The sequence below is a fragment of the Panthera onca genome, chromosome B4 (assembly GCF_046562875.1).
Source record: "Panthera onca isolate mPanOnc1 chromosome B4, mPanOnc1 haplotype 2, whole genome shotgun sequence".
Taxonomy (NCBI): Eukaryota; Metazoa; Chordata; class Mammalia; order Carnivora; family Felidae; genus Panthera; species Panthera onca.
The window spans coordinates 58,600,062-58,622,439 of NC_138345.1; the positions used below are offsets into that span (position 1 = coordinate 58,600,062).

A 22,378-nucleotide genomic window follows, 5' to 3' on the forward strand; every position below is an offset into this window, starting at 1 on the left:
CAGGTTTTTCAATGCAATAGTCCTAACATATTAAACATTTATAAATTTATAAATTCTCACATTTATAAAAATGTGAAAACACTCCTATCATCTGATGAGCATAGACAATACTTCAAAGTTACTAGTAATCCCACCAATCCAGAAGGACAGCATTCCAGACTCTGGAAGTGTCCTTTTAGAGGGACTTAAAAGTCTCTGCAAGCAACTAAGAATTAAGAAGATGACATGTAATGAGAAAACTAATAGTGAAATCACTCATTTTAGTATATTGACTTTGAAAAGAAGGAGATCATTAGAAATTAAGAAAACAATAGGTAAAAATTATTCTCCAGAATAGGATGTATACATGATGTGTTTATCAAAGGCAGAGTGGAAGGTACCTGGAGAGAGGGAGACAGCACATGTGCTAAGGAGAGAGCAGATGTGTGAGGAAACGAGTGGTGGGAGAATTGAGGCAACAGGTCAGCACAGGAGGCAAGATGGACTTGGAGATTAATTTCCCCTTCCTTTGGGAGAAAATACGGAAAGGGGAGAAAAAAGGAATAAAGAATGGCTACATGTTGAGCCACAACACAGAGGTACTTTACAGAAATTTTATTGTTTGGTCATTACAAGCACCTAGAGATAGATAGTAGTCCTCATTGTACAGGTGCCTTTACACAACTTATCCATTCATTCTATTCCTAGATAGGTAATTTATCTATTTATATGCCTCTGCTAATAAATGACACATACAGCTTGTTAGGCCCCAAATCCATGTTCATTTCCCATTTCACTGCCCTGTGTGCCAAAGGAAAAGGCTGAGCAGTCAGTGTAGACACACCATGAGGGCAGAAAAAGAAATGGAAGATAAGATTGGCAGTGGCTTACTTTTATCCCAGCATTAAGAGAGGATATGGAGCTGGAAGTTTAAGAAGGTAGAAATTTTTATCTGTGATACACAAATGAGTCTCTAATACAGCTTCTCCTTAATCTAGCTCTTACTGACTAGCTGTGATTGAATAGAACTTTGAATAAATGAAATCCTGTTGATTTAAGTACACTTTGTCTTTATGTCTGCATAATTTTCAATTAGGAATAGTTTTGACACTGCTTGTCTGTGCCTCCATCTCTGTTAGCAGTTAAGAAATGCACCAAAAAACTTTGAACACTTTGTTGATATTTTTTATGAATAACCCCATTTTAAAGCCACTAACTATCATCCAATTTGTTTGCCTTTGTTAATTTTCATTGAGTTTTTTAAAGAGTGTGCAGCTTAGGGGCATCTGGGTGGCTCAGTTAAGCATCTGACTCTGGCTCAGGTCATGATCTCACAGATGTGAATTTGAGTCTGGCCCCCGCTTCGGATCTTCTATCTCCTTCTCTCTCTGCCCCTTTCCCACTTGCATGCGCGCGCACACACACACTCTCTCTCTCTCAAAAATAAACACTAAAAAAAGAAGAGTGTGCAACTTACAGTGAGGTACTCTACAATTAGGCAATTCCAATCAAATCAATGGCAACAAATATTTATTAGGCACTGATGTTCTGGATGCAGCTTGGGCAGATTCACCCGATTATGTGAAGATGATGGAGTATACCAGGATGCTAATTGGCAAGTGAAATAATCACTCAGAACAATAATGGCCTGAAAGGACCTTCTGTCCTGCCAAGACATAACTAGCTAAAGCAGAGGCTTATCTAGGAGGCTCAGGACCAGGGCACCAGCTAAGCAAGTGAGGCCTGGCAAGTACTACTGGACAGGACGTCAGGTAACAGAACTAACAAGCAGAAGAGAAGGATGGGTACTCCTATCCTGCACACAGATGCATGGATGTGTGCTGGGACTTCAGTGGCAAATGCCAGTACATGAGGAGAGAAAACAAGAACTATGGCTGTGAAAATTGACACAGCTATGGCTCTCGCCTCCCAGAAAGTAGCCAGTAGCCCAAATGTGTAGCCAAAAATGGAGTGTGGCCTTATTAAGTTCTAGTCCAGCCTAGACAGATAGATACCCAAAGGAGCACCAAAGCAATGAGAATCCACCCTCCAGGGAGTACGGACCCATGAAGTCAGGTGAAAAGCAGCATTGTGAGGCCAAGTGATCAGTCTGTTTGAAGACTACAGACAATGCAACATGGCTGAGTAAAAGTGAGACAGGGTGGTAAGGCCCAACTAGCCAGCTGAGCTAAATTATCAGGAGGGACTTCAGGGCACTGACATACATGTTCAACAAAAGTCCAAGGCATAACCACAGTTGTACAGAAGGGGCCACTATGGCACAGACAGGAGAGAGATCATTCCCAGATTTCTTGTCTATATCTATAAGACTAATTCCAGACCTCACCTGCTTAGGTTGGGGTGGAAGGAGCAGGAGAGGGAGAAAACTTCTCAGCTTCTCTCTGTCCTGGTTTGACTGACATTGGTACTAGGTCAGACTGAACCTTAAAAGGGGAAATGCTTCCATGAGTACAAAGGAGGGGTGCTGTGGAATGTAGGGCAGATGGAAGGCAAATAGCTTCTGCCTAATTTCATGCTTCCTGTTAGGTAAAGTCAGCAAGGACAATAGCCTGCAGGCAAAGCCTGACCAGGACTGGGACACCCACAGTTATTGGGATCTGGGAGTGTGAACGCTTCCTTAGCTCCAGGGCCCACGCAGATGTGGGAGAGGTCATGCCAGGTCAGTGACCGTGACACCTGGGGCTGAGATCACCTTTCATGGTGACCTGTCAGAGCCTGGGGTCATGGAACCAAATTAGGGTGGAACATTGGAGATGCCAGTTCACTGGTCAGGAAGTGGCCCCTGAAGAGCATGCTAAGCAGGATCATCCTGTGTTCCTCATTCCAGCCCTTTCTCCGGGCTTCCTAAGCACTGGTTGGTTGGTCCATCTCTCTACCTGATTGTTGCTTATGGAGCTCTGGAAGCTACCTCAAAATGTTTTAGCTTATTTATTTTTAATCCCCAAGAAAGATTTTCTGATAAATAATAAACATTAAATATCACATATTTTTAAATTAAATATTTTCTGAGCGCCTACTGTGTACAGATCATTCACCTTCAGTGTGCTCTCAATGAAAAGAAAGACCTTGACCTGCTTACTTCCATACATACGCAATCAACAACATTTGAACGTCTATATAATCCCTCTCTTTTCCCATTATATCTCTCTTCCCCACATGGAACATGCTCCTGGGGAGAGTTAAAAAAAATAACCATTTTACCAGCCTTACAGAAAAAAAAATCAGCCTAGAGAGTTTTGGGGCTTTACCAAAGCAAATTCCTATTTTCAGAAATCTCTTTGCTTTTATTTGCCACATAGCCCCAAGAATGCCTGGATTTGCATAGGAAATCCAGGCTGGTCTATACAGCAATTTCTGGGGAACCTCTCTGTTTTCTGGGAAATCTCAATGGGAGATTGCGCAGGTTGATTCAAGGGTCCCTCAGGGAAGGACAAGGGTGTTGATGGTGTATTTCAAATCCTTTCTTGGAGAAGCTGCTGATACCACAGGCACAAAGAAGTTTTTCTCTCTAACTTCTCTCTTCCTTACCCCTAGCCTTCACTACAAACTTGCACACACACACACATACACACACACACACATGCACGCGCGAACAAGAGCAATTTTTTTGTTCAAATGTAAGGCCACAATGACTCTGCCACTTACATCTAATCAAATAGAATCATGGGCAAGGATGTAAGAAAACAAGAAATGATGCAGTATGTCAAGATGACCTGACAAAAATAATATAAACTGATAAAGTGCTGAAGGCAGACAAATATTTTAAAAGTCAAAGTAGAACCTTGCTCACCTAAGAACCTTGCTCATCTAAGGCAGCTAAAAGAAATAGCTGAGACTTGATCTGGATTGTGGAATGTGAACAAACAAAAAAGAAAGGCAAATGAGCCCATATCTAGGCTTGGCTGAAAATTAAAGAAAACAAAGAGAAGTTGGAAGAGCCAGATCAATGCTGTAAACCTGTAGCAAGCAAAGGACATTACTGAGAAGGTACGAATTATAATTTACACCATCTCCACAGTCTGTACATTTTCAAAATAAATTAATTAGTGTAGAAAAGAAAGGAAAAATGTGGTAATTCTGCAACTTAATAAAAATTACCACATTCTGCAATTTAATAAAAAATCAGTGTACAAATTTGAAAAAAAAAATTATAGTCTTATTAACTTATTAACATTTTGACTTCAATTTTTCAGGATTTAACATGTGAATAGAAGTAACCCTTCATAGAGGACCATATCATAATATCCCATATGCACATATAAGTTCTGCCACTAATTAACTAACTGCGAGGATCTTCCAAAGGACCACTGCTGACTGCCTCGTACAGGTCGTACTGTCAGAAGAAATGGGCTGAAACACAGTGTTTCACCACCCAGAACTCATGCTAATGATGCTCCCTTGCCAATTCTCTGAATTGGAAAGGAGTGAGAATGCCCCAGTGTGAAGAGTACTAATGGGAATATGTGGAGGATTGAGAATGGAAAAGAGAGAGCTGAACCCAGGGCCAGAGTCCAACATTAGCTTTTTGCTAATGTTTCATCAGAGCTGCTGTAGGTCTCACTTTGTCAACTCTTCACCTTGATGGAATTCTCAAGGGGACTAGACACGATTCGGTCAACTGGAAGAGCAAGATTAACCCAAGAGCGACAGGATATGACCCTGGTAGACTGAAGATTAAAAACCACTTAAAACAAAACCCCACCAAAACCCAACCAAACAAACCCAAAATCTTTAGAGGAGGAACAGAGCCGTTTGTAACCCTCAGAAATTTGCCTATGCAAGTTCTAGAATTCAAGATGTCCCAAAAGTTCTATGTGAACACCCTGTTTGGTCAACTCTGACTATTGTAAAAACACACATTTCTATGTTGCTGCACACAGTATTTTGAAGCACCTTAGAATCATTTGCAGAATATGATCTTCAATCCAGGCAAAGAAAGCAAACAGTTCAATTGTAATCCACACCAATTGTTGACAATTAGAAAAGCAGTTAAGCAGTATGCTTTACTATAATCATTGCTTTATGGTAACATAAAAATATATTATGTCTACATGTTGTCCAGCAAAGTCCTGGACTTTGTCCTGGCCAAATAAGTGCCAGGTTCTTTATGAGACAATAAAGAATAAATACAATCTGATAAAAATACAGGTTGCTGTACTGGGTGGTGTAGTGTTCCCGCAGCTCAGTCATCTGCTGCCACTGCAACTTAACAGGGGAAGGAGGGAGTGGTTGTCTTTCCTAACTGATGGGCCCTTTCCTGATTCTCTTCATCCCCTGGTGGGACCTCTGTTTTGTGGGTTCCTTAGCAGAATGTACATTCCAAACCTTTAAGATTTTCTTAGTTGGTAGGAATGGCTCTGCCATTCACAAATCTGTTGAAATTCTTTCCAAATCCATTTATATTTTCTTCCATTACCACCTTCCAAAGTCATAAACTCCATAAAAAGAACTTGTAAGCCAGAGAGCAAAAATTTTAAGCCTTCTTTTCTCTATAAGAAACTATATTTAAATAGCCCAAAGGGATTTTTTTTAAGCAATTAAGCATATTTGGAATTTGCTAGGGAATTTACTCAAGAGAGGTGCTAAAAGAATTGAAGTTTTAAAATTTGGGGCCTCTGTTAGCCATATGAAGGGCCTGCAATATTTTAAGCTGTTGCACTGAGTTATTGTTTCACTTTTCTAAGCAATGAGTCCCAGTTCTCGGAAAATAGAGGCTCATATTCAGTCTATATATGTTTTAAAAAATATGACTGATGTAGTATGCTCACATATAATCTATGTCTATCAGGCCTAGTTACAGACAAATTAAAATGTTAGGATTTTCTTATAATTTTTCAGTATTTTCCTCTTCTTTCAAAAATTTTCCTATTACTATCTTAATATGCTTTATATTTTTTCATAGCAACTATTTCTCTTTTTGGGGGGGATATAACAATAATTTTTCTTTTATTGGTTCATAGACATTCTTTTTTTTTCAATATATGAAGTTTATTGTCAAATTGGTTTCCATACAACACCCAGTGCTCATCCCAAAAGGTGCCCTCCTCAATACCCATCACCCACCCTCCCCTCCCTCCCACCCCCCATCAACCCTCAGTTTGTTCTCAGTTTTTAAGAGTCTCTTATGCTTTGGCTCTCTCCCACTCTAACCTCTTTTTTTCCCTTCCCCTCCCCCATGGGTTTCTGTTAAGTTTCTCAGGATCCACATAAGAGTGAAAACATATGGTATCTGTCTTTCTCTGTATGGCTTATTTCACTTAGCATCACACTCTCCAGTTCCATCCACGTTGCTACAAAGGGCCATATTTCGTTCTTTCTCATTGCCACGTAGTACTCCATTGTGTATATAAACCACAATTTCTTTATCCATTCATCAGTTGATGGACATTTAGGCTCTTTCCATAATTTGGCTATTGTTGAGAGTGCTGCATAGCAACTATTTCTATCCGACATTATGTATAGCTTTACCTCTTTGGTTTTGGCTTGAATCTCCCAGAAGAATGTGAGTCCATGGTGGCAGTAATTTTGTCCATTTGTTCAAACACTGTGTCAGGAGCTGGAATAGTACCTGGTATATAGTATGGACTCAATAAGCATTTGTTGATTGGTGAGGGAATGAACTTTCACTCACACATTATCTCCCACCTAGAATTTCCCCCCAGAGAGAGGACAACAAGGCCAAGTGAAGGGACTCAGAATCCAATCAGGTCAAACAAGAGGTCACAGCCCAGCCACCAGGAGGTCACAGATGGCACACTCTGTGCCCCGAGGTCCAGCTTACTTTCTTAGTGTTCCCCTGCCAAACTTCCTTTTGCAATGTAACTCTTATTACTGCACTTGTTTTCCCAACCATACAAAAGCATAAAGGCACTGATTTTTTTAAATTTAAAATAATAATAATAATAATAATAATAATAAATAAAGTGTTCTGTTTCCTTGTGTTTAGTAATCAAGCAGGACAGAGAAACTCTAGTCTTCATACTGACAACCTGTTGCCATAGTAACAATAACAAGCTTGATTTTTTTTAGGGAAGGAAAAAAAAACCATTCCCAGTTGATCTACTGAGGGATGGTTTCTTGTTTTTTATGTTTGCATTTATTTGTGAGATAAAAAAAAGGACTATCCTATCCTTAAAAATCATAGTGGCCAATCAGCACAGTTGCTTTGATGTCTAATTTTCCCACAAAGTTTGTTTTAGAGAAGGTACTTTTTATCAGCCAGTAAAAGATAGCATCAGCTTCACTCTATGGTTCCTTTAAGAAGAGAGGTAATCACTTTGTCTCATTATACAGATGAGTAAAGAGAAGTATCACAATATGGGTGATCTATCTCAGCCCAAAGTGAAAATGATGGACTCAAATGATGAGAATTGTAATTAAAGCAGATCCTATTAGAATCTGAAAATGATTTGTAAAGCTCTGCAGATGTGGTTCTTTTCTCTTTTTCCATTTGGTTTGGTTTTCTCCTGACTCCATAAAATAGAAAGATTCAACACAGATGCCTATTAGTAAGATGAATAACAAATGGAAAGAATGGAAGTGATTGAAGATGGGGTAAGCATTCATAAATGTTTGGGGCAAATTGGATTATTTTAGACTAAATGCTGTTTTGGGAAACTATGTATAAAGCTTCTGGCGAGAGACATTTTCTGGAACTTATTTTGTACTTTAAGATGCAGGCATATTGGGGCGGCTAGGTGGTTCAGTCAGTTGAGTGTCCAACTCTTGATTTCAGCTCAGGCCATGATCCCAGGGTCATGGGATTGAGCCCTGCACTGGGCTCTATGCTGACTGTAGAGACTGCTAAATATTCTCCCCCCCCCCCTCCCCCTTTCCAAAGCCCCATTCCCCCACTTGCACCCTCTCGCTCCAAAAAAAAAAAAAAAAAAAAGATGCAGGTAAATTCTAATAATCAAAGATTTTTTGCAATATATGTATAAGTAGTATATGGCAAAAAAGAATACTAAATTACTGCTTTAATGAGTAAACTTGAATAACAATGACCTTTATATCACAACTTAATATTTATGGTTTTCTTTTTTTCAAATTCAGTCTGCCTTTCCTGATATATTTTACACTTTTTGAGGGTATGGATCAAACCTTCTTTATTTGCACCCAATAGTCAAGAAATGTATCATCAATTTCTCTAGCAGATGTAAAAGTAATCAGTGTTTTGTTTTCCTCAAAAAAGAATGTTTATTGATAAATAATTATTTCTACTCTAAAAACAATGCACATTTATTTTAGAGCAATGGAAAATAATTTAAAAATACAATAGAAATTTATTTTCTAACTTGGAAATAAACTAATAACATTTAGTAAATTTAATTTACCTCTTTTTTTGGTGTATATAAAATATGCTCTTTAAAAAAAATCAGAACCACAATTGCCTTTCTGCTTTGTTTTCAGCTTCTTTCATTTGACACAAGATTATCATTTTCCACTTATGCACACTTAGCACAACACAAAAGCAAGGAATGAAAATAGAACACCTTATATTTTAAATCAGAATAAATCACAAACATGTGCAATGTTCCTTCTAAAATGTATCTTAAAAACCACTCAGCTATTATGAACTTCTAATGCAATAAACAGAACTGCCTGAAGCCCTGCTCTTAAGTACAAAAAGAGGATGATCTTTAGGTCTCAGTGTACATGTCTAGAGTTCTTTCCCCCTATTCTTCCCACTTCAACTGCAGCTGGTCCTGTCAAGGAGGCCCAAGTCAAAGGAAATGGCACAGAATGGCTCTAGTTCATCCCATCATTTCCTTTCAGTGATCCACACATGCAGCTATCTGCTATAACACAAATACTAGGCTGACTCACCACCTCTTTGAGTCCTACTTTTCAACATAGCCCAGGTCAGACCCCCAACCAGGACCACTCTTAGCATTGCCAATACACCAGCTCTTACTGCTCTCACACTATAGCTTCTTCTTCATGGTATTAGTTTTTAGAAGTCATTTTATTTTGTGTTTTCTTTTTGTTGGTTTCTTTATTTCACTTTTAAAGCAAAAATTTTGACACTCTTTAAAGTAATGAAGTGACTGAATCATTCCTTATGAGATATGAAAAAACATCTTCAGTGTATGGAAGAAGCTAATATTTTATTGCATTATTTTATTTCCTTTTTTTTAACTTTTATTTATTTTTGAGACAGAGAGAGACAGAGCATGAATGGGGGAGGGGCAGAGAGAGAGGGAGACACAGAATCCGAAGCAGGCTCCAGGCTCTGAGCCATCAGCGCAGAGCCAGATGCGGGGCTCGAACTCACAGACTGTGAGATCGTGACCTGAGTTGAAGTCAGACGCTTAACCAACTGAGCCACCCAGGCGCCCCTGCATTATTTTATTTCTAAAATAAACAGTAATTTTAAGTTTTCCAGTAAATCTGTAATTTAAAAAATCAAATAGAAGTTTGTGGCTTAATAAAAGATGAATGGATAAAGAAGATGTGAGATTATATGTGTGCGTGTATATATATATATATATATATATATATATATATATATATATATACACATTAGAGAGAGTTATACATACAAACATACAATGGAAAACTACTCAGCCATCAAAAAGAATAAAATCTTGCCATTTGCCATGATGTGATGGAGCTAGAATGTATTATGCTAAGTGAAGTAAGTCAATCAGAGAAAGACAAATACCATATGATTTCACTCATGTGGAATTTAAGAAACAAAACAGATGAACACATGGGAAGGGTGGGGGGGGGGAGAGAAGAGAGGGAAACAAACCACAAGAAACTATTAATGATAGAGAACAAACAGTGGGCTGATGGAAGGAGGTGGGAGGGGGAATGGGTTAGATGGGTGATGGGTATTAAGGAGGGCACTTGTGATGAGCACTGGATGTTGTATGTAAGTAAAGAATCACTAAATTCTACTCCTGAAACCAATATTGTACTGTATGTTAACTAAAGTTTAAATAAACAAACAAACAGTTTATTCTTAGCACGAATTTCATTGAATTTAGCATATGAAAGAGAAAGTGGAACATTTGATCTTTTTAAAAGTTTTTTTAAGCGTATTTATTTATTTTGAGAGAGGCAGAGACAGCATGAGTAGGGAAGGGGCAGAGAGAGAGGGAGAGAGAGAATTCCAAGCAGGCTCCACCTGAAGCAGAGCCCTACATGGAGCTCAATCCTATGAAGTGAGATCATGACCTGAGCCAAAATCAAGAGTCAGATGTTTAACCAACTGAGCCACCCAGGTGCCCTATACATTTGATATTATTGTAGGGTGGCCAACTCCCAGTTTTGCTTGAGACTACTCCAGGTTAGTGCCAGTTTCAGTGGCACTAAAATTCCCTTCTCCTAGGGCAATTCCTCAATCCCAGACAAACCAGGATGGTTGTTCACTCTATGTATTTTTCAGTAGGATAAGCTGTATTTACCAGGCCACTGATGTTTATGATGTTGGTGGTATTTTCTAGGGAATGAACAGTAGTTTAAACAAATCAGACTTACCCACTTTATGGTCTAATTATGGTCAAATGTAACCAAGCTATTGAAGTCATTATGGGAGAAATTTTTAGCCCTCTACATTTCTTACAAGAATATGTGATCTGAAAATGTTTGTTAATTGTCTAAAGTCATATGGTTTGTTTAGTTTTGTTTAATGTTTATTTATTTATTTTTTTTTTTAAATTTTTTTTTTTCAACGTTTTTTATTTATTTTTGGGAATGTTTATTTATTTTTGAGAGAGAGAGAGAGAGAGAGAGAGAGAGAGAGAGAGAGAATGAGCAGGGGAGGAGCAAAGAGAGAAAATCCCAAGCAAGCTCCATGCTCAGCATAGAGCCCGACACAGGGTTCTATATCAGGAACTGTGAGATCATGACCTGAGCTGAAATCAAGAGCCAGACACTTAGCCAACTGAGCCATCCCAGTGCCCACTAAAGTCCATATGCTGATGCATGCATAAAATAGCAATTCAGTAAAATTGTGAAGGCTTCATTTTCCATTGCCATTTTGTTTCTGGCTACTGTTAGTTCTGAATTGAGCCAAAGCCCAGGCAATTCCAAACTTTGTCTTTCAGATGTGAGTTTTTTACCCAAAATCTTTAGCACTGTGGCCTCTATTAAAGCTAACATTTTCCTGTAGTTCTCGAGAGCTGTCTCTCTGTAACAATACAAGGCATCCCTGAGAGGCCTGAGAAGGAGTACTGTGTTAGGTAGTACTATAACTGAAGAACACCTGTCATCTTTTTGCCTGATAGGCAAATAACTATCCTTGAAGTTTCTCTCTCTCTCTCTCTCTCTCACACACACACACTTTTTTAAAGACTTTGGTAGCAATCTGTCCTCAAGCTGACCTTATCTCAATGCTCTTTTGCATATGCTAACATAGTGCAATATGGTGACTGCCTCTTTAATTCATCCTGGAGTTCAAGACTGAAAGCCATATAATTGTCAACATCTTGATGCACAAGTCATATTTTGTTAATATGAAAATTCATTACTGTTCCCACAAAGGGCACAGAAAGATTTTATAACAGCTAGGAAAAAAATATTGTATCATTTAAGAAAAAATAAAAATATACTGACATTTCCTTTTCACTTTGTACTAGTCTATAACTTGTACCCAGGAAACTCCACAGTGTTGATGTCATTACTTGAGCATCTGAGCATCTGGAAAATGGAAGCTCATTGTTTTTGGCAAATTTTGCCTATATGTTATAATGTATGGCAGTTTCATATCTCGGAATTTAATTTCATTGTAGATTGAGAGACACTGTCACATTTTTTATCCTGATAAAAATATCAAGGCCATTTTTTTAACTCACTAAATATAGTTTTGAATTTAAATAGAGACCTCAGTTTGAATGGTGACTAACATAATTACTATGGGACAATATTTTATTCTTAGAAAATATTTCAAGAGAAGAACTATATCATCACTCAAAGAGATTTTATAATTTGTTTTATACCTCAGATTAAAGAGCCACAATTTTCATGCCTCAATAGAAGATAAATGGAATTTTATTTTGAAATGCCAGTTTTAAAAAGAGCTCTCAGAGATGCATTGTAAATAACTAGATTCCTTAAAATTTATCAGTTTATAAATATTATGCGAGAATTCTGTTGGCTCCATATGGCTCTTTGAGGGTTTGAATTTTCTCTGGAGTGTTAGTGGAAAATGCATAAAGAATTATGCATTATATCAAGTTGTAAGTAAAAAAGCAATGTGGCCCCATATTTCCTCATCTAGGCTTTCTAGTGTGTGTGTATATATATATACATATATATATATATATATATACACACACACATATATATATATATATGTACATATACACACATATACACACACACACATATATATATAACGTCAGCTCTGCCACTGACTAACTGGGATACTTTGGAGAAGTTATCAAATCTGTTGAAGCCTGGGTTTTCTCATCTGTATAATGGGAAGGTCTTAAATAAGATAACATACAAACAGCATTTGACACAATGTCTGGCACGTCTCAAGCACTTAGTAAACAATAGCTGCTATTATTACTTTCATTAATCACCAGAGATACTGGGATGCACAATAGAAACACTATTCTTTCTTTTTAAGTTTTTATTTATTTATTTTGAGAGAGAGAGCATGCATGCACAAGCCAGGGAGAGGCAGAGAGAGAATCGCAAGCAAGCTCAGCACTGTCAGCACAGAGCCCATCATGGGGCTCGATCCCACGAACCATGAGATCATGACCTGAGCAGAGATCAAGAGTTGGATGCCCAACCAATTGAGCCACCCCGGTGCCCCTGGAAACAATATTCTTAAAGCCACCTCATGCTACTTTCTCTTTATAAAATGCCTTCCCCAAACTCTGACAGCTGACAGCCAAAACAGACTTCAGGTACATCCTGAATGTCATTTTCTCCAAGAAGCCTTCTCCTCAATTACATGTGAACATTTACTCTTTTACATGCCCAAAGTACATCATTTGCCTAAAATAAAATGCCAAAATACACAAAGGAACTGGTATTTAGAGTTCTTTGTGTTCTTACCTCTTTAGGGGCAGGGCTTCTGTTTTACTCATCTTAGCATTCCCCATCCTTTTAGCTCCTAATGTCAAATAGGAGAGAAAAGGGGATGAACATGGACAACTAAAATTCCAAGTAGCATATGGTTTATGCAGAGAAAGGAGTGTAAACAAAACTGCTAATGTTCAGAAGAGGGAGGGGTGGTGACCTGTGGTTGGTTGTGTGTGATAACATAATTTGTCTGGAGGAAGTAGCTTTTAAGTGAGCCCAAAGCCTCAAGAGGATTTCAAAGGAGAAAAAGGAGCAAAGGCAAGTTCATGAAGAAACAAGTGAACCAAGAAGAATAAGTCAGTTTGGTTGGAGCAGGTTAAGTGCATGACTGGTGGAAGATAATTCCAGAAAGGGAGAAGCATCATGATTGTGGAGAACCCTATGCAACAGGCAACTGACACTGGATTTTATCTGGGGGTCAGTGGGGAGTTGGCAAAGCTGTGAGAGGAGGAAGTGGCACAGAAAAGAAATGCCACTGCTCCCATTACAACGTTTTAATTCTGAACTCATCAACACTCAGATAACTTTGCTTATTATCTCCAAAGTATCTGTCCCATATCTCTCTCTTCAAGATAGCCAACCATGCCACATACTAAGTCTTGAAAGTGTGTAAAGCTAGCAGTCAACTACAGCCCTTGTTTCTGCAATAGAGAATAAATTTCTGCCCTTCTGGTTAATACCACAGGTTTGGGAGGAAAAGTCCTGGATTCAAATCTTAGTTCTGCCACTTACTAAAGAGTGATCTCAAGAAATTACTTAACCACTCTAAGTCATAGTTTCCTTACCTCTAAAATTAGGTAGTCATCATATTAACTCATGGGGACACTGTGAAATTTAAATGCCACACATGTAAAGTACTTAGCAGGGACCATGGAAACTGCTCATATGACACTATGACTCCATTGCTCCATCTCATCTCCCCAGTTCGTTAAATCTCTTATTTTCTTTGGCCTCCAACTTTTAACACTGTTTCTTCTTCTCCCATACATTCAACAATCTGATTGGGCTCCCTTCTCTATTATCAGGGACATCTCAAAAATGGTTGATCCCCTCAAAGGATTCAAGCCTAAAAAGAGTATAATAAAGGAACTACTTACAAAGACATGGACTGGGTTAAGAAACCAAAGATGGTGGGCCACCAATGAGTGGGAAATCATGCTTTGGGTTTAAAATACAAGAGGGACAGAGGTGTCACTGGAGCCAGGTGGTAGTTAAAGCTGTGGTCTGAGAGGAAAGCAGCCCCCCTAGAACAGCAGTAAGACAAGAAGGGAGCAGTGTGTGCATAAGGGAATAATCCAATTTCTTTCTCCTCCTTCCCTCTAATCTCTTGCCAGTGACTCCCATTGGCTGAACCCAAATGGAAGCAAAATAATAAGAGAGCCAGATGATAGATGCAGTCAATAGAGGTCAGTTTTGTTGGGGGCAAGAGCAGGGCAAAAGCAGAGAACAGATGGTAGAGTTGGGTTGGGGCAAAATGTGCTGTTGTTTTTTGCATAAGTGGGAGAAGTATGGGAAGGAACTGAAACATCTCAATGGAAGAGTCTCATTGCCCCCATGACAGGTGAATGAAATGAAACTCAGAGGTAGTGAATTGCCAAAGTTTTCAGCTAGAAAAAGGAACCAGATTCAGATCCTTAAATGGTGCCTCGGGCCTATGCTGTTTCCCACTATACTGCATGGATCTGCTCAGCGTGACAGCTGAAATTATCTTGGTCTCACCTAAATAATTTCTGCCCTGAGATAAACCAAGGGTAGGAAATAATATCTTGTTTTTTGTCCCTATTTTAGTCCCCTACTCACCTGGTCTAAATCCATTCATTGTGGTTTTCTAATCATTTCTCAGAGAGGGTTTCTTAAAGATTAATTTTGAAAGATGATAATAACCAAACTAGATCCCCTCCTTTTTAGAGAGAGGGGGAAGGTTATATCTAAGATATGAAGGCATCTGAAAGAGAGAGATTGAGAGAGAGAGAGAGAGAGAGAGAAGAGAGGAAAGAAGCAAGGAAAGAGAGGAAGGGAGAGAAGGGGAGAGGAGGGGAGGGGAAAGGAACAGAGAATGAGAGAGGTAGGAATAGAAGTTTTGCAAAATCAGTTTGAGGAGCATTATTTGTAATAGCTAAAAACTGGAGACTAACCAACTGTGTATTAACAACAGCAGAATGGAAAAACAAATTGTGGAATATCTATGTAATAGGATATTATACAGGAAGAGAACTGAAATTGAACACAAAAAAACGAATGAAACTCCTAGATCTAGTATTAAGAGGAAGAAGTCAGATTCCATTCATAAGATCTCAAAAGCAGGCTGAAATAATCTATGATGTTAGAAGATAGGATTGTGGTTATTTAGGGTCTGGGAAATGACTGGAAAAGGGGCTTCTGTGTTGTTAATAATTTTCTTATTTTTGCCTATTTGTTTTTGTTTAATCTAGTTGGTGGTTGTACAGGTGTGTTCCTTTTGTGCAAATTTGTTCAGCTTCTTGCCCCTTGTGATTTTTGCCCTTTTCTATATGCACAGACACGCAAGTTGAGGTAACTAGTTGCATTAGTCAGTTTGCTGCAGTAAAAAAAATCAATCTCCCCAAATCTCTGTGGCTTACAATACAATTATCTCTTTATAGTAGGCAGAATTCTAAGAAGGCCCCCAAGGTCTCTATCCCTTGGTATTACTCCTGCGATTATGTCATGTTACACAGCAAAGTGATTTTGCAAATGTAATTAAGTTGATTAATCAGTTGACTTTAAGATAAGATTATCTGGGTAAACTTAACCTAATCACATGTACCCTTTAAAAGTAGAGAGTTCTCTCCAGTTGCTGCTCAGAGATCTGCCAGGGAAGGGAGCTTCAATGTGCCACCTCTGGCTTGAATATGGAAGAGCCACACTCAAAAGACCTGAGAACAGCTGCTAGGAACTGAGAGCAACCCCTAGCCAACAGCCAACAAGTAAATAGGTCTTCAGTCTACAGCCACAAGAAAATAAATTCTGCCAATGACCATTAAGCTCAGAAGAGAACTCCAAATGCCAAATGAGAACGGCAGCTGACACTCTGATGATATCAGCCCAGTGAGACCCTGAGCAGGGTACCCAACAGGGCCACTTCCATATTTATCTGACCTACAGAAACTGTGAGATAAATATATTTGTGGCTTGAAGCTGCTAAGTTTGTGGTAGTTTATAATGCAGCAATAGAAAAGTAACACACACTTGCTCATGGTTTGGCAGCTTTGTGTTGGCAGCTGTTGAGATTCTGCCCAGCTTTCCTCCACATGTCTTCACAGTTTGACCCATATTAAAGGAGCTTCCCCTATTTGGGACATTCACAGGACAGAGGGAAAAGAGCAAGTAAGCTGACAAAAAAGCCTGATGGCTCACATCTGGTCACACTCTGGTGGCCAAACCAGGTCACACAGCCGTGCCTAAAGGCAATGGGGCAGGATGTATCATCTTATAGAAATGGAGAGGTTGAGTAATTTTGGAAGATAATACAGTCCACCACCATGGAACATTATAACTCTGGCCTAATAGGAAAGAACAAAGTCTTAGCGGTCAGGAAGACTTGAGTAGGAATTTTGGTGCCATTACCTTACTGGCTGTGTGAAATTAGGACATTTCCTAATTTCTCTGAGCCTCAGTCTCTTAAATGGTAAATACATGCCTTAAAGAACTAGTGTAAATGTTAAATGTACCAGTATAATGCCTGAGAGATATTCTAATATATGTTGGTAAATATTAGCTTCAGACTCTTGTCTCAAGGACTCACAGAATATAATTCTTCCAAAGGGAAAAGTCAGGGAATGGAAGTCACATCTTAACACATTCCCTTTTCCTCATCTTCCTAATAAAACTAATGCAGAATGCCAAAGGCATAATTCCTTTATGTGCTATATCTCTTTGAACATTGTAGTAATAAATCATTTATACTAAAGGGACTATGGTATTACTCTTCTGAATGGGATTATTAAATACAATCCATATCAGAGGTGGGATTACTTTATAATTACATATCTAAGTGATGATTCACTGTAACATCTATTTCTGGTTTGTGAAAATGTTGTCATAAAGCCATTGTCACTGCAGTTGAAAAACTGGGCAAATCAAACAGCTAATAATACTTTTGTCCTCGGACTATTTAGACCTTCCTTTTAACTGCCCTGATGGTTGTAAACACTATTTCAGGTTTCTATTTCACAAATATTTGTCACTTTTTAAAAAATGTTTATTTTTGAGAGACAGAGCATGAATGAAGGGCAGAGAGAAAGGGAGACACAAAATCTGAAGAAAGTTCTGGGCTCTGTGCTGACAGTGGGGCTTGAACCCATGAACAGAGCCCAACGTGGGGCTCAAACCCACAACAGTGAGATCATGACCTGAACAAAAGTTGGACGCCCAACCAACTGAGCCACCCAGGTGCTCCAATATTTGTCACTTTTAAAGTAACTATTACGAGTTGTTACTGTTTAAGCCTCAATCCACAAGTTAAGGTTTTAATTTTTTTCTTATTACACAAAAAAATAACCACCTCTTTCTTGATCTCTGTCTCTCGGTCTCTGTCTGTCTGTCTCTTTTGCATGCCCACACACACACACACATACACACACACACCATGAAGTCAGTATACTTTCATCAGAAAAAGGAGTAAAAGCTAAGTCACTCCAAAAAAAACACAAAAATTTATGAGCTGAAGATAACTGCAGTCAACATTTTGGTGCATAATCTTCCAATTTTTTCCCTGAATATTTAGATAATTAGATAGATAATATATGTTCGCATTTCTGTATATTTACATTTATTTCTTTCACAAAAATGGGGTGACATATACTATTTTATAGCCTGCTTTTTCATATATATATATATATATATATATATATATATATATACACACACACACACACACACACACACACCACTGCTTTAATGATTTCATTTAATAATTCTATGTATATTTTTCAACCAATACCTTATTATTGGATATTTAGATTATTCGTCAATTTACTGTATTCCAGCCTCTTAAACAGAACTTCCACTAGCCCATACATATGGATTAGAGGAAGCCTATGTGTAGGGCTTGCTGGCCAAGGCACTAGCTGGATTTTGGAACTATTCACCCCGACTTTCCCCTTTGATCAGATCCCAAAGATTGTAGCTCTGCTCTTAAATATCCAAATATATACTGGAAACATTAAAGAACAATAAGCATAGAATCTCTTTCAGAATGGATGAGCCTGTTGAAATCTCCAGCCATTTTGTATTATCAAGATGATAATATATCAGATGATATATAAAAGTGTCTGCATCTTGGTTTATAAACTGCCCTTTCCACGATTTGTCTTTATTGACTGGTTAATTTCTTTGTGAAAGGGCATCACAACTGATTAAAGTGCTATAGATTTTATAGTTCATAGAGGCACAGAGTGTACTGTTCCCAGTGTCATCACAAAGGTGCCCCTGTGATTAAAGCACTCAGGTGGTGTCTTTTTTTTTTTTTCCACAACAAAAACTGAAAAGGCAGCCTTGTGTTCTGACTCTTCTTTTGCTTCAGACAAAGAAAATGATTGCTTATAAAGTCCCCAAAAGAATGGCCAGCAATGACTTTTGAAAGCCCTGAATGAGCCATTGCTAATAGAAATATGACTACTTTTATGTGTAAAACAATTACATTATCTATTATCTATCTATCTATCTATCTATCTATCTATCTATCTATCTTAAACATATAAGGATTCAATGCACGTTTCTATTGGCCTCTGTTTGGAAGGCCTTTGGGGAGACTGGGAGGCCAATTACTAGGAGCTGGTGAACACTGACCTCTAACTTGGGCCCCTGGTCCCAACCTTCCATTGTCTCCCTCTGGGCTCCAACTGCTGTTCTTCTGATGAATATTCTATTGTTGGGCTTTTCAGAGAGGAGCTGTTAAAGGAAAGGGAAGATTATTTGCAAGTGGGTAGGAAAATGTTCCAACAAAGAATGAAATGAAGTAATTAGCGTCCTTTTATATATAAGCACCAAATAACAACACTGTTGCCAAATCTTCAGGCTGTAGTGACTGAAGAAAATAATGACATTGCTGATGCAAAGCAGAGTCACCTGTAGCCACTGAGCAATCATGGGTAAAGCCACCCTCCTCTTTACCCCAGGGGAGGATGGCAGGTGGCGATGTCTGTAAATTTATGCTAAGATATTTCTCATCTTATTAAAATCTTCTAAAGTGAGGGGCACTTCTTGAATGGGAAAACTATGTAAAACAATAAGCCCTAAGGGAACTAAAAATTTTTAACATGATATACCCCTTTAAAAGTAAGAAGTTGAGAGATCTGTGGAATTGTGTTAGCTGACTGTTCATTTTTGCTGTATATATAAGGTCTTGCTATGGCCTAGAACAAAGCTCAAGAGAAACCTTATCACCACCCTATTCTGGTGAGCTTAAGATCTGACAGGAATCTCAAGTCTATGAGAAAAAGCTTCTTAAACTTTATCTGTGCTATATTGGAAAATGAGGGAAGATCATGCATTGTCTTTCTCATAGACAATTTGACATTGTGGACTCTTGAAAAATATGAACAGGAAAATGGACAGTGGAAAATGTGTAAAGCAGAAGGATAAAAAAGGAATATCTAGACCTGACCCTAGTTAGCTACAAGTTAGCTGAAGCTATGTCCAAAGATGGATGATGACATGGCTGCTTATATGGAATGAGGTTTCCTCATTTTCAGCTTGAGGAGAGACTTGAAGAAAGGAAGCTGGTGGGTTTGCTGAAGGCCTGGAAGTGCTTCTGTGAAAATGGATGCCACCAGTGATGGAAAATAATAGTTAACTTCCAGGGGTACCGTAAGAACCAACCAAAGGGTTTATTTAAAGAATGGAAGTAGTTAGATGTGGAGGATGAGAGTTAGGAAGAATGTGAAGGCAAAAGAAGAAGAAGAAAAGATAAAAGCTTTACACTTTGAGATCTTAAACTCCCTTGCTTCTTACCTTTAGACTTCTCTGTCTCAGGTCAAACACTCTAAACAACACTGCCTCTAGGAAGCCTTCTGTTCCCAGACTGAGTGAGATGTCCTCGTCTGGGTCTTTGGATGCCCAGTGTCCACCTGTTACCACAAAGGTCTGCGATGGCCTAAATTTCCTTGTCTGTCTATCTGGTAGACACTGAGCCTCATGAGTTCAGTACAATATATCCACTTCGCTCTCTACTGTAGTCTTAGCACCTAGAGCAATGCCTGATATATAGTAAATTTTCAAAGGTATGTGGAATGTATAAATTGCAGGGGGAGGGTACAGAAGCATAGCAGAGAGAAGAATCTGATCAGAGTCGAGCAGATTCCTGGATGACCAAGGTCCACAGGTAGAGAATTGGTACAGTTTGGGAATTCAAAGAAGCACCACAGAATGTGAGAAAGTGTCAAAGATGGGACTTGAGGGACAAATGGGGTTGATCATAAAAAGCCTTCAAGCCATGTGAAAGAGATTAAAATTAATGCTGAGGGTAGCATGGAGACATTGACAAGAAAGTTGGGAAGTAATGTTATTAAATTCGTGCGTTTGGAAAGAGGAGTGTGTTGCAGCCTGGAGGCAGGGGTCCTCTTTAGAAGTAAGTTGCAGATATCTATGGGAGATATCATCATGTGTTGAACAATATAGTATAGAAGGGATGGAGAAAGTGGACTGATATAAGAAATATTTCAAGGGTAGAGTTGACAGAGTTTTGATATTGATCAGAGAATAAGGAATAAAAAAGGAGATGTTAAGATTGATAGCTATATTTTAAGACTGACAGCTGAGCAAATAGATACTGAATGGTGCCACTCACTAAGATCAGCAAGTAGGAGGAGTATTTTTGCACTTTTGTAAAATCAGCTTCAGGCAGGTTAAAGTCAATGCGCCTGTGCAATATTGAAGAGGGCACACCTGGAGGCAGTTAAATATGTACATCTTGAGAACTCAGGTTAATAACGGAGCTGGAGACACAGATTTGGTGATCATGGGCAGAGGTAGTAATTAAAGCCAGGGAAACCAATGAGACTGCTTAGAGGAGTGTTTAGAGGGAAGAGACAAGAAGACAGGACTTTCCAGAACAGACACATTTGTTTAAAAGGGCAGAAGAAAGGAACCTGAGAAAGAATAGTACAACAAAGCAGACTGAGAGATAGAGACATGTCACAGAAGCAGAGGGGAGAATTAATTTCAAGTAGAAAGAGTGGTCTAAATATCAAAGTCTAGAAGAAGTTAGGTTGACAACTGAGACAGTGTCCATTAAATTTAGCACCAAGGCAGTAATTCATTACCTTGATAAGAATGGCTTCCATAAAAATCTGGGGATAGAAGCCATATTACACTGGGTTGAGAAGTGAACAGAAGATAACAGTGTGACTACAGTGAGTATGGACAAATGTTTCAAGAAGTTTGACTGAAAAGGGGAAAGTATTGACAGTTTTCAAAGCCCTTAAAAATTCAGTCCTTATGGGAAGAAATAATTGGCAACTAGTTGTGGCCTAAGGAAGAACAAAGAACAAAACAGACCCCAAGAGCTGTGGATAATTCCAAAACCTTGGAGGCAGTGGTCTCACTGACAGAAGGCAGAGGGAAGTGAGTTTGCTGGGAAAGTTCCTTTTTAAACTCTGGTATGATGAGATGGTGTTTTCCCAAGTGAAATTATACAAAAGAAGTTAGAAAGAGGAGTGGAATTGACAAAGTGCTCTGGCTGAGATGAACATTTCAGGACTTCCATGCAGTAGTGGCAGCTAAGGCTGTTGACAGGTATAAAACTCCCAGGGGGAAAATGTGAATGAGAGGAACAGACAAGGACAATATGACACAACAGTCCACTGATATTTGTCACCTAGGAACCAGGTGCTTTTCCTGATTGGACAACTGGTAAGGGCAGTCAAGTTATCATATTTATGCAGACTTTTAAATCTTTCCTAAATTATTATGAGTATAGACAAATTTAAACTTTTGATTATTAAAGACAAGTTAACACCTCCATCCCCAGGCTACGTACTATACAATACTCTTGACTTTACAACCTAAAATTCATTCAGTAAAATTTATTCACATACCTTTAGCATTTTCTATATTACATAATTGTTATGAACAATGTATTTCCCACCATAAACCACTATTTTCAATAACAAGTAAAATTATGACAGATATAAATATATAGTTCAGGCTCTTTCTGAATGAATGCTGAATAATGGTGTCATGTATTTGGGCAACAGCCAGAATGTGGATGACTGACACTTAGAAGATACAGAGCACTGTGCTCGGAAGTGGAAGCTAAAAAGGTGGGTGACAGATCATTTCAGGTCTTCAATATTTCACTAAGTACTTTTAGCTT

At 38.6% G+C, this 22,378-nt stretch overlaps 1 protein-coding gene across 14 annotated transcripts in view; it reads right to left on the reverse strand.

Moving 5' to 3' along the window:
- LMNTD1 (lamin tail domain containing 1) overlaps nucleotides 1–22,378 on the reverse strand; it is a 461,495-nt gene that overhangs the window by 152,585 nt on the left and 286,532 nt on the right. For 10 of the 14 annotated variants that reach the window (XM_078450001.2, XM_060658109.3, XM_060658106.3 and 7 more), the window contains 2 exons: nucleotides 18,853–18,954; nucleotides 16,252–16,351 (listed from right to left, as the gene is read on the reverse strand). In XM_078450001.2, coding sequence (XP_078306127.2) covers nucleotides 16,252–16,335 — 84 coding nt within the window. In that variant the 5' untranslated portion in view covers nucleotides 16,336–16,351; nucleotides 18,853–18,954. The remainder of the gene's footprint in view (nucleotides 1–16,251; nucleotides 16,352–18,852; nucleotides 18,955–22,378) is intronic. The other 4 variants (XM_060658108.3, XM_060658113.3, XM_060658107.3 and 1 more) reach the window with 1 other exon arrangement.